At 37.4% G+C, this 12,278-nt stretch overlaps 1 protein-coding gene across 1 annotated transcript in view; it reads right to left on the bottom strand.

The window, feature by feature from the left end:
- TMTC2 (transmembrane O-mannosyltransferase targeting cadherins 2) overlaps positions 1 to 12,278 on the bottom strand; it is a 341,011-nt gene that overhangs the window by 32,289 nt on the left and 296,444 nt on the right. Inside the window, exon 9 of the mRNA XM_081822153.1 lies at positions 2,225 to 2,306. Within this exon, the coding sequence (XP_081678279.1) occupies positions 2,225 to 2,306 (82 nt within the window). The remainder of the gene's footprint in view (positions 1 to 2,224; positions 2,307 to 12,278) is intronic.

The raw sequence follows: 12,278 nt of genomic DNA, 5'->3' as shown, positions 1-12,278 counted from the left end.
ATGTACTTTTAATAGTGTCTGTGTGCTAAAAACTTTAAAATAATCCAGGAGTGCTAAGAAGAATCTGTTTTTACACATACAGTTACAGAATGTATATTACCACTATTATCAAATAACCTATACAATAAAGGATTTGTTGCACTTTCTGTTAAAACTAAACCCCAAAATTTCTCTCTACCACCACCACTGGAAAAAAAAATTGGGAGGAGGATGTCATATAAAAAAATAATAAAACAACAGAAGTGGGTAAAGACAGACAAGGCAGAATAATGAGACAAACTCTTAAAATGAACACAACAGTGCTTTTTTTCCCATCGCAATGCAAATGAAGCAACAATGAAATGTAAAGGAATCGACTGCAAAAAACATAAAGCATATAATAAAATTATGGGAACAAGATTAGAAGATGTATTAAGTAAAATTAGTTTGAGGTAAAGGAAATGTAGAAGGCAAACAGGGAAAAAAAAATTCTACTTCAAAAGATGCAATAAGAAGAAGAGGTTCTTTAGCACTCAGGGAAAATAATCATGGACCTACTTTAATGCACAGTAGGGGTGCCCAAAATAGTATGCATGAGAAAATCTAATTTAAAATACTTCATATGAGAAATCCTGTAAAAATAAAATAAATTCTGCAGCAAACTTTAATTAGTTGACTGCCAACTTAACAGGCAATAACACTGCATTTGTGAAAAAAATCCGGACTACTTATGCAATAGCCAGTGTGAAATTATAGGCTGCGTTATGCTGGAAAGATAAAGCATCAAGACCTGAGATTTATAAACATTTATGCAAAATGTAAACAAACAAATGGACTTGTGGTTGATAAAGTGTATCCTCCATTTTACTTTTTCCATTTTTTCACACTCACAGCCTGTCACTGAATTTTGTTTTACCAGTTGTAAAATGTAAGAAAGACTTAACTTTAAGAAGGATATTAGTGGAGTCTGAAAAACAAACTGAGGGTTCTAGAGGGGAGGGGAGTGGGGGGATGGGTTAGCCTGGTGATGGGTATTAAAGAGGGCACGTTCTGCATGGAGCACTGGGTGTTACATGCAAACAATGAATCATGGAACACTTCATCTAAAACTAATGATGTAATGTATGGTGATTAACATGACATAATAATTTTAAAAAATTTAAAAAATAAAATTAAATTAAAAAAAGAAGGATATTAGTTTTATTTCTTCAAGATTTAACCACCATCCATCTTTCAGTTTACTATGTGATAATAACACATCAAAGCCAAGAGTGGTCAAAACATCATTTTTCGGGCGCCTGGGTGGCTCAGTTGGTTAAGCGACTGCCTTCGGCTCAGGTCATGATCCTGGAGTCCCGGGATCGAGTCCCGCATCGGGCTCCTTGCTCGGCAGGGAGCCTGCTGCTGCCTCTGACCCTCCCCCCTCTCATGTGCTCTCTCTCATTCTCTCTCTTTCAAATAAATAAATAAATAAAAATCTTTAAAAAAAAAAACAAAACACATCATTTCCCCCCCCCTCCCCGAGGATCAGGAAAATTAAATGCTTTTTGGTTCCTTGAAAGCCATGCCAACTACAAATCTGGTAGAAATAAGTACATCTTACCCAGCACCAAACCAGCTATATACTTCACCTCACTTAACACCATGACTCACTACTAATGATAGAGTGGAATGTGACACAGAGTTGTTATATAAGTTCATTCTGGACTGATTAAGGCCAAGGCTAAACTGAATGAGAAATACATCTTTTACACCATTTATGGTTTATCCTTGACCCCAATCTCAGGTATCTAGTGGCCTGGGGACATTTCTATTTTCCAGAAAGTAAGATTCTGTAGTCAAAATGTAAACCTCCAAAACTTCAAAATTGTATGGTCAATGAACAATATATTATCATTTACAAATATAAGAGAGCTAATATTCTGGTTCCATACCAGGCATCAGGCAAGGAGCAGGATGCTTTCCTGATGAGACCTTATTTACATCAATAAATGGACTTGAAAGAAACAACCGCGAAAATGGCTCTCCCCACTGAAGTCCTACGAAAATTACTAATGGAAACTATAATGCATAGACCTCGATAACATGGTTGCTTTGAATGAGAAGCTAAGACTACAGCATGGGGTGAAATCTGCAACAATGAAGTCCATGCCCTCTCAAAATGCTCTTTGCCAGCAAATCCTAAATCTCATATCAACATTAACAGTAAATGTGGGGGACGTGGAAAAAACTATCAACCACTCACCATAATGCATGTAACAGTTTCCTTTGGTGGGATCCAGCTCAATAGCCTTCAAGAAGAACTTTTCAGCCTCACTCTTACGACCCTTGAAAAACAGAGAAAATGGATGATTCAGCAGTAGATCATGAAGGACTCTTTACCTCCTGGGCCCAAATGAAGTAAGTAGGCTGATGTCTACTTAGCAATCATCACACACACAAAAAAGTGTTTTGTTTTTATCTAAACAAGGATGACCAAGGAGAGTATGCTGAGAGACAAGACTGAAGTTAGAATCCTGGGAAACACCAAGATTAGAAGAAAAGACAGTGAGAGTGAGTTCATCAAAGAGATCAGAGAAGAGGCCAGGAAGGCAAGAGAAAAAAAGTGAAAAAAAAGGTTTCACGAAAACCAAAAGGATGAAATAGTTTTAAGGAATGGTGGAAAACATCATTTTCATTTTCTATTTTATTTTCTCCCTTCCATTTGTTTCCTCTTCATTTCTTCTTCCTTGGTAAAGAATTTGGAGCATTTTGGCTTTTAAGATGATTTTGTCCTAATGGCTCACTTTACATATGAAGAAACTAGGTCACAGTTTGTTGAATCTCAAACGCAACTACTGTTTATCTTTGTTGATGCCATTAGGGACTAAAATACTCCTAAACCAGGATTTAATCTAAAGTTAGCGCTTCTTCCTAGCTACAGTTTTAAGTAAACATTACCATCATCACCAGAAGAAAATAAGCAAAAAGTAGGGGAAAAGGCTTGTAGGCAATTGATTGACTTTTCATGAAACAACATGAGTCCTGGCAGATCCTAAAACTATGTTCTTTACTGTGTTATAGCTTCTGAACTAAAATTGCCTACAGAGTAACACAAAGGGATGGCTTGAGGTAGGAGAAGAGCCCCAAGAAGAACCTTCCTGGGGCAAGTCTGTCTTGCCTTACGAGGCTGGAAAGAAGAGTTATGTTGTCTGAGTGGCAGCGAGGCACTGGGTGGTGGACCTGTCCAGAAGTCATGGTCTAGAGTAAAGAGAACTCATCTTATCTCCTTGTTCCTTCTAATTGATACTCTCTCTACCATGGGAACTTCAAGCAATGTTTTTCTCTTTCTTCAGATATATTTTTTAAACACTGTTACAGAGATAAATCTTGCAAAGGTAGAGGTGTGTAATTAACCTAATATTCTACATCCCACCATTCAACTTCAACTCATTTCTCCATCTACCCCTTCCTTATTGTTCATTCACTCATTTAAAAAATTCACTGTCGCTACATCCTTTATTCGCCATTACTCTCCCCAGTAGGACCCAGCCTACATACAGCTTCCACCGTCTATAGCAGACGGCAGACAACCGACATCTTCATTTCTTCTTTCATTTTACTAATACTACACCAGTCAGTAACTTTTCTTTCACTCACAAGTCTCGCTAAATACCCAATAATTAAAATTTTAATTGCCTGCCATACTTCTCATAACATTTTAACTTCAGAGGGAAAAAAAGGAAAGTACAGGCACAATGCTCCCCACACGTATCATACTTTCATGAAGTTAATAAGACTTAGCAAGAATCTTACAAAGTTAGGATTACTTAAAATAATTAAATAACTGTAGTGAATCAGGCAGTATAACGTGTAAGTTCATATCATGGATTCTAGGCAGACAGAACAGTTCCCCCATTGGCGTAGCCATGTTTATAGAAAATTATATCATCTCATAGCTGGAATGTTCTCTATGATAAAAATGAAGATTGGTGGAGCACAGGGAATTTCTAGGGCAGTGAAACTATTCTGTAGGATACAGTAATAGTGGATACAAGTCATTATATATTTGTCAAAACTCATAGACAACACTAATGCAGGCTGATAATAACAGGGAAACTGTGTAGGGTGGTAGGAGAGTAAGGGAGTATATGGGAAATTTTAGCTCAATTTTTTAAAAACATTTTATTTATTTATTTGGGAGGAAGCACAAGTGGGGGGAAGGGCAGAGGAAGGGGGGAGAGATAATCCCAAGCAGACCCTGCACTGCTCGCAGAGCCTGACCCCATGACCCTGAGATCACAACCCAAGCCAAAATCAAGAGTCAGATGCCCAACTGATTAAGCCACCCAGGCGCCCCTCAATTCTTTTTTATAAACCTAAAACTACTCTAAAGATAAAGTATATTAATTTTAAAAAGAAGATATCAAATCTATTTCATAAGATTAGATTATCTGAGGCAGAAACATAAAAAGTAGTTATTATAGTACCTAGGTATATTTTAAGTTTTAATGAATGCTAACTATTACACACACACACACATACACACACACACAGTATGCAATAGAATGCAGAATTCTGAATGTCAAAGAATATGTTTTGTTATATACACAGTCTCAGAAACATGTGGTCAGCCTTTAAATGATTAGAAAATGATGTACAAAGAACTTGCAGAGGATAAGATGCAAAATGAAAGCTGTCATTGTAAAGAGTCTGTACAAATGTTATATACAAAGATACAAAGGGTCTGTGAACCTTCTTCCACTTTAAGTTTTTCAGGATAGAGAAGAAACTAGCTCATTTACCAATGTCACAGTAAATGGGGTTATAAAATGCTTGTGTGTAGTCCACTGGCAAAACAATAGTATGTAGCATTAAAAACATGCGCCAGATCTCAAAGGACTCTGGTTGCTCAGTGGACCAAGTTATTAAAGGCAGTGAGTCCCAACATCTCCTAGATGCAAAATAAACACATTGAAGGCCAGAACATTCTTTCTAGGGAGGGAGTACCAAACCATCCTGCAAAAACCTATCTTTCCGCTTTGATCACTATTTATTTAGTCAAGTGCCAAATAATGAGGAGGAAAATAAAATCCTCACAAGAGTATATAAAATCAAGAGTCAACCAAATGCATAAACCAACCACACACATATATTACTGGGTCTTAGGAAGAAATATGGTGCCTGGGAGGTTAATGCTAGGCTCAATCCAATTTATCCTTTCAACTATTATTGTTTTAGAAAGATGACAGTTAAGAAAGTGGAGAAGAAAGGGCGCCTGGGTGGCTCAGTCGGTTGAGCGACTGCCTTCGGCTCAGGTCATGATCCTGGAGTCCCGGGATCGAGTCCCGCATCGGGCTCCCTGCTCGGCAGGGAGTCTGCTTCTCCCTCTGACCCTCCCCCCTCTCCTGCTCTCTCTCTCTCTCTCATTCTCTCTCTCAAATAAATAAACAAAATCTTTAAAAAAAAAAAAAAAAAAGAAAGTGGAGAAGAAAAAGTCGTTTCTCGGCAGGTTTTTCTTGGTGCTTTTAGATTTTGTCAGCATTTCCTACAAGGAAGCATTGTGGAGTATCCACTGGTTGTACAAACTCCTCGCATCAAGCACCATGACTCATTTTGTATATTGGTTGACGTCTGAACATGTGTGGTGGTTTGGAAAACCAAGTAAAAGAGACTGTGGTCAGCTGTGACAAATATGGGAAATGTGAGTTGGGAGGCTCAGTTTCTACCACCATCTCTGTGACTGGTTTATGTGCTTGTTCCTTGGTTTTTGTTGGTTAAAAATTATTTACTGAAGGCCTACTGTTCGCCTTGCACAGCTCTAAGTAACGGGGATGGAACTGTGAACAACATAGCATGCTTGGCCTCGAGTCCTAGTTGCAAGAGGCACATAACGAACACATAACCCAATAAGCAGGGGAATTAGTTACAGAGCACTGTGGGCAAAAAATTGCTCCAATTCCCATTGAAAGAACTGGCCCTGAGACAACAAGCCTGTGTTTGAATCTTGCTGACTCTACTTATTTAACTGTGTGAGTGACTTTGAGTATCTTTAGGAACACATCTGAATCTCTTTTTCCTCATTTGGGAAAGTAAATATAATTAATACCAATTTTGGAGGGCTGCTAAAAAAAAATCACAAATCATATGGAAATAACTAGCTTCAGATCTATCATATAAAACTCTAACATTCTCTGATATTTTTTCCTTCTATCTTTTTAAAAGAATTCTTCCCTCCATCTTCAATGCCACTATTTGGTTTCTAATTACCAAAATCTAAAAATCATTTTCCAAATTTCATGTCATGATAGAAACTAAAAATTTTTTAAAGATTTTATTTATTTGTCAGAGAGAGAGAGAGAGAGAACACAAGCAGGGGGAGCGGCAGGCAGAGGGAGAAGCAGGCTCCCCGCTGAGCAAGGAGCCCGATACGGGACTCGATCCCAGGACCCTGGAATCATGACCTGAGCTGAAGGCAGGTGCTTAATGGACTGAGCCACCCAGGTTCCCTAGAAACTAAGCTTCACAATTTTTCTATAAAATGCATCTCATTCTTAACACTTTCCCCTGCCTTAACTAAAAGCCCCTCTCATTTCGCATCTAGAGGGTCACAGCAGATTTCAAATGTCCTGACTCAATAAACCTCATTTCATCAGATTAATATTCCTTAAATGAAACTGTTTTTAGGTTATGCTCTTGCTCAGAAATATTTTAATAGCTCCTAGCTTCCACTCGTTCTATTCAATAATCAATTTAATTTTCAAAATCTTCCACAATCTAGCTCAAATCTTCCTGGATAAATTCCCCTACTATAACAGGCCAATTTCCTCATCTGCCTTACCTGTAGCTCCTATGTCTTCCCTTAATTATTTCTTCCAGTCTGTAATGTTGCTCATTTTTTCACTTGTTCATATGCATTTTTTGCTTCAAGCCTTAACTGAAGCCTCAATTTTCTATAAAGCTTTCTGTGATGGCTCCAACTGCTAGTAATTTCCTTTTTCTCTTAATTGTGATGATATGATTACTTTTAAAAGAGTCCTTACCTCCGTGCTAATTATACAACTTGAACTCTAAGATACTAGACTAAGTCCCTTCATATATAAAGTGCTTGGAGAGCGGATATTTAATTTGCTAAATTGTTCCCATAAGACTTTACCTGTCCTTCAACAATCATTCAAGTATTGTGTAAATATAACCAGCCAAAAAATAAATAAGCTATCACTATTGTCTTTATATAGCTTAATAGCTTATAGTTACTTCTTAGTTACTTAGTTCACATGTTCATTCTCATATTGAGAATTAACCAGTTGGACTGTGAAGAGCACAGTGGGATCTGGGAGCAGTGGCTGTGGGATCGGGGAGAATGAACAGGATGCGAAGAGAGAATGGACATTTCCCTGGACAAGGGCTGCACCTGTATCCAGGGATTAGGGATTTGAGATTATCAATATCCTTACACTATATTTGCATTAGTATGTCACTTGTAACACTACACTGAGTATTAAAAACGTAGATACCAGATAGTATTATTTAAACTCATGGAAAAATCATTCTTAGGGCCAGGCTTTGTCAGGTCCTCCCTCTTCTGACTGGAAGCAATAAAACCTACACGTGTTAGGTAAATGGTAAAGTTTATATAGCCTGTTCCATAGTGTGGGAGTCACTTTTGGCTTATTTTGTTTTCTAATTAAACTGGATGCTACCACCACTGTTCAGAAACCGGTGCCCACCCAGGTGGGTATACACGGCAAGCAGCACCTCTTCTGATGGCTGATTAACACTTTTCCCAACTACAAAATATACAGAGGGAGAGGGAAAGAGAGAATCTTAAGCAGGCTCCATGCCCAGCGCAGAGCCCAATGTGGGGCTCGATCCCACAACCCTGAGATCACAAACTGAGCCAAAATCAAGAATCAGACATTTAGTCACTTGAGCTACCCAGGAGCCCCTATACATATATATTTTTATACAAAAATACATACACTCCCCCCAAACATTCCTAACTCCCACTTAAAGCACTCAGGAATACTAAGTATAAGAGGGAATTACACTGGGGGATGCCTGGGTGGCTCAGCTGGTTAAGTGTCTGTCTTTGGCTCAGGTTGTGATCCCTGCATCGGGCTCCCTGCTCAGTGGGGAGTCTGCTTCTCCCTCTGCCCCTCACGCCGCTCTGCTCTCTCTCCCTCACTCTCGCTTTCTCAAATGAATAAATAAAATCTTTTAAAAAGAGAGAGAGAATTACACTATTAGGCTTTAGCTTGAATCGTTACAGTTGAAAAAGTAAACCATACCACAAATTTTGTACATACTTTTTAGTAATAAATTAGTCATTATATCAACCACCCCCCGTAAAGTGTGTCTTGATCCCATAGCTCAGAACCGCTGTTTTACTGAATGACACCAGAAAACATCAAGATTTGCCATGATTGCATTGCATTATATATATATTTTTTAAATTTGTATTTATATAAGAATGTAATTAGTGTATTAATCTTGTCCTATGAACTAAATTGCTCTCATAAGACTTTACCTGTCCTTCAACAGTCATCCAAGTATTGTGTAAATATAACCAGTCAAAAAATAAATAGGCTATCACTATTGTCTTTATATAACTTAATAGCTTATAGTTACTTCTTCGTTATTTAGTTCACATGTTCACATGTTTTCAGTAAAGTACAGAGCTGTGAACAGAGTAGCAATTTCTCCACTTCACATCTGGAAACTTAACATGTACTATTGTCTATAAAACCATAAAAACAGTTCCTCAGAACAAGTCTAAGTTGTAACCAAATATTTATATTGTAACCAGGGACTACCTGGGTCTTCAGTATTGGTTGGCGTACCGAACAGAGTAACACAAAGAACAAAGCAGACAATTTCCCTTCGGTGTCCCTGCTCCTTATTCAGAGGCTGCTGTAAGTTTAGTACGGAAGCCTCCTGCAGTTGTGTATCTAGAGGCCACTTCCGTACATTTTAGTGTTTACTCTTGGAGGATGTTTGACAATTATGGATGGTGGTCATTTTCCAGAACCAATGAAATTCACATCTTCATTTCACATGCAAGTGTCTATCTATATGGACAACACATAAGAAAGGGAAGCAGCCATACAACAGGTCCCAAACCTTAAGTATAGTTTGGTAAATGTGTTGTTTAAACATGGACTGTGGTTTAATGAGTGCAAAGGAAGGAAAAGCAACTAAAAAGATACTCTTGAAAAATTAATTTGTGAAGACCACCACTTACAAATGGAAAGGGCATTATCTGATAGTCCATTTTAACATCATCTTGTTTATGTATGAAGTGCCTTTAGGAGATAAAGGTGTTTCCTTCTCAAAAGACAAAAAAAAACAAATCATTTTTAAAAAGCCTAACAATTCAAGTAATTTTTACAAACCAAGATGATTTATATCAAACCATTTAATTTTCATACCCGTCAAGTCATTATATATTATCATCCAGAGCTAACTTTAATTAGAGGCAAAGTAGAAGGACAGGGCCAGTGGTAACTTTCATGATGAAATATTTCATCTTCATACCACTAAAATACTTCCCCATGAAAATATCAGATACCTAAAATCTGACCACGACATTTTTTTTTTTAGGGATGGAATAATATTTCTTCTAGAAAGCTTTAAAATATGATAGAATAAGATACAAAAATGAATGTGGCTGAATAGCTTACTGATACTAGTTTATGTTCTTCCTCCCTAAATTGTCCTCCCAGTCCCCCTTTCTATAAATTCCAGACCTTTTGTGACCTCTTTTCCTATGCATCCTAAAGCAGAAACTGCCTGAATAATACTTGGAATATTTTGTATAAGGCTTAAACTCATTGAAAAATTATGTCAAATAACACTGAGGGAAGCTAGCCATGACAGGGAGTGCCTTACAATGTTCAGGGGCAGCATTTGGAGAGGGTGTCAAGAACGCCAGAAGCACAGATGCTCTGTGGCTTGCCTAAGAAGGCTGGATCCCAGAACTCCCAACCTGAGCAAAGCTTCCCTGAAACCCAATCCCAGGTCCTCTTGCAGAGCCATCAGACCTCAAGGTAAAGGCTTTGGTTCAGGCCAACTTGACCAGGGCAGCCTGTTTCCCAGCGTTTTTGAACACCGCTGTGCCTCTCAGATTTAGGGGAACCTTTAGAAGGGGAGCAGACCACAGAACTGGCCGAAATTAAAGGGCTGACCAAGTGGGATGAAAGACTGCAACAGAGTGAATTTCATTCCAGAAAGATAAAGAAGTGGATTGCCCACAAAGAGCTGAGTTTCTGGCCTAAAAGTGAGAGACACAAATAAGTAGTTTGCAAACACCAAAAAATAATGCTAAAATCCCTATAAAAACATGTTAAACTTACTCAATATTCAATTTACCTAAAATGCAAATTAACACACTGAAATGTTATTATTCATCTATCCATGAAGTTCCCCCAAAATAAAAGAACTCAATATTGCCAAGGGTTCATAAAAACAGGTACTCATACAACAAATAGCAAAAATATAGTAAAAATGTGGTAATATCTTCCTGGGGAGCAATACAATATGTATCAAAAGCCTTTAAATCATAGATCTACTTTGGCCAAACAATTTTCTTTCTAGGCATTGGTTCTAAGGAAATATCTGTAAATACCAAGAAGTGGCTATTCATTTTCATTGCAGTACTGTTTAAACAAACTCAATGTCCATCAGCATGGACTTGGTTAAGCAGATATCATTTCAATGAAATGCTATGTAGCTATTAAAATAATTTTGTAAAAAATTATGTAATTCCCGGAGAGAGTCACAGGAAATGAGCATGAGAGACAGGAAGGACCAGACTGCATAGGGCATAGGACACACTGTACGGAATTTGGAATTCATTTTTCTTTTTTGGTAGTGAAAATAACAGCTTTGATATTGAATGCCACATGCTGCCTTGATTCCTATCATTTCCTTGGTGTTAACTAGCGAAGGGTCGTACAGACTGTGAGAACTTCAAAAAATATGGAACAGCTCATGAGTGTGTAATCCTTGCATCGAGGCCATTTAATCCTTTCCGTATCAGTTCAATTTCAGTACACGTGATGCTGAAACAACCACTGGAATTTCTTTTGACTAGGAAGAACACCATGGACAATTCTACATAAAGGTATATGATCAAACTTAGATTTTTTATGAAAACACTTCACATTTTGGGTGGAAAAGTGTTTCAGGCACAGAAGAGCAAACAGGGAGACCACTTAGAAGGTTACCCGTGGCAAACACTAGAGTGAAGTGGAAGTGATAAGATGTGGTTATATTTGGAATTGCTGGAAGATAGATGGCTGATGGACTGGGTATATGGGTAGAACAGGAAAACAGGAATCTAAGATAACTCGGCATCTGTGACTTGTGGCACCTAGGTGAAGGCAGGTTCAGTTACTCAAATGGGAATGAGTAAGAGTTGGTAGGAAGGCAAATACACAGTGGGGTAATCAAGTTCTACTTGACTGAGATGTTAGGGCAAGAGAGTCTGGAGAACTAATTTAGGTAAGACTGGCCAGATAGGAGGCCACAGACCAAGCACTGGGAAGGAGAAAGAACACCAGATACTTGGTACATTGCATGAGAGGAAAGTAAAAGGAGAAAATTTGCAAGAATGCCAAGAAGGGAGGAAAAAAAAAAAAACAGAAAAAGAAAAAGAAAAAAGGAAAAAAAACAAAAACAAAAAGAACTTTTAGAATTTAATGTTTTCAATAAAAGAGAAAATATGTATCTTACAATAACTTGCTTTTCATAAATATTTAAAATAATAATTTTAAAATTCTAAATTATACATTGCTTTCTACACTGCTTTGATGTTATGAGTAAAAAGTTAGATTTTAGGGTATAAATACAAACAGCTAATTTCTAAAATATTACAGAACTGAAGGTGTTTAGCTTACTCAGATTTCCTGTTATATTACAAATGTTCATTTCCTTTCTACATCTGTTCACTTGTATATTTTCCCTTCAAGCTTAAAGAGGTCATCCACACATACTGTAATAACATTTCAGTGGGAGATAATTAATTTGATAGGATACAACCACGTTGTAAGCTCCATCTGGGCAAACTGCTTTGGGTGTTACACTGTATTGTTATACTAAGCTCAATGTCAAGTTAAAATCAACATATTATCATAATTATTCTCCATCTGTAATATTAGTTCATAAGAACTATATTCAGATATTTTATTAAAATGTCTGATGAAGTTGTGGTGAAGTAAAAATTTTGTTGGAATCAAATTTATAACTACATTACAGATAAATATATCCTAACATTTTATTTTAAAATTATGCCAGTCATTTTTGGGGGCACCTGGGTG

Source organism: Leptonychotes weddellii, chromosome 5 (genome assembly GCF_054177405.1).
Source record: "Leptonychotes weddellii isolate Sample4059 chromosome 5, ASM5417740v2, whole genome shotgun sequence".
Taxonomy (NCBI): domain Eukaryota; kingdom Metazoa; phylum Chordata; class Mammalia; order Carnivora; family Phocidae; genus Leptonychotes; species Leptonychotes weddellii.
The sequence above is the reverse complement of the archived record's forward strand: the minus strand, read 5'-3'. Positions and strand labels throughout refer to the sequence as shown.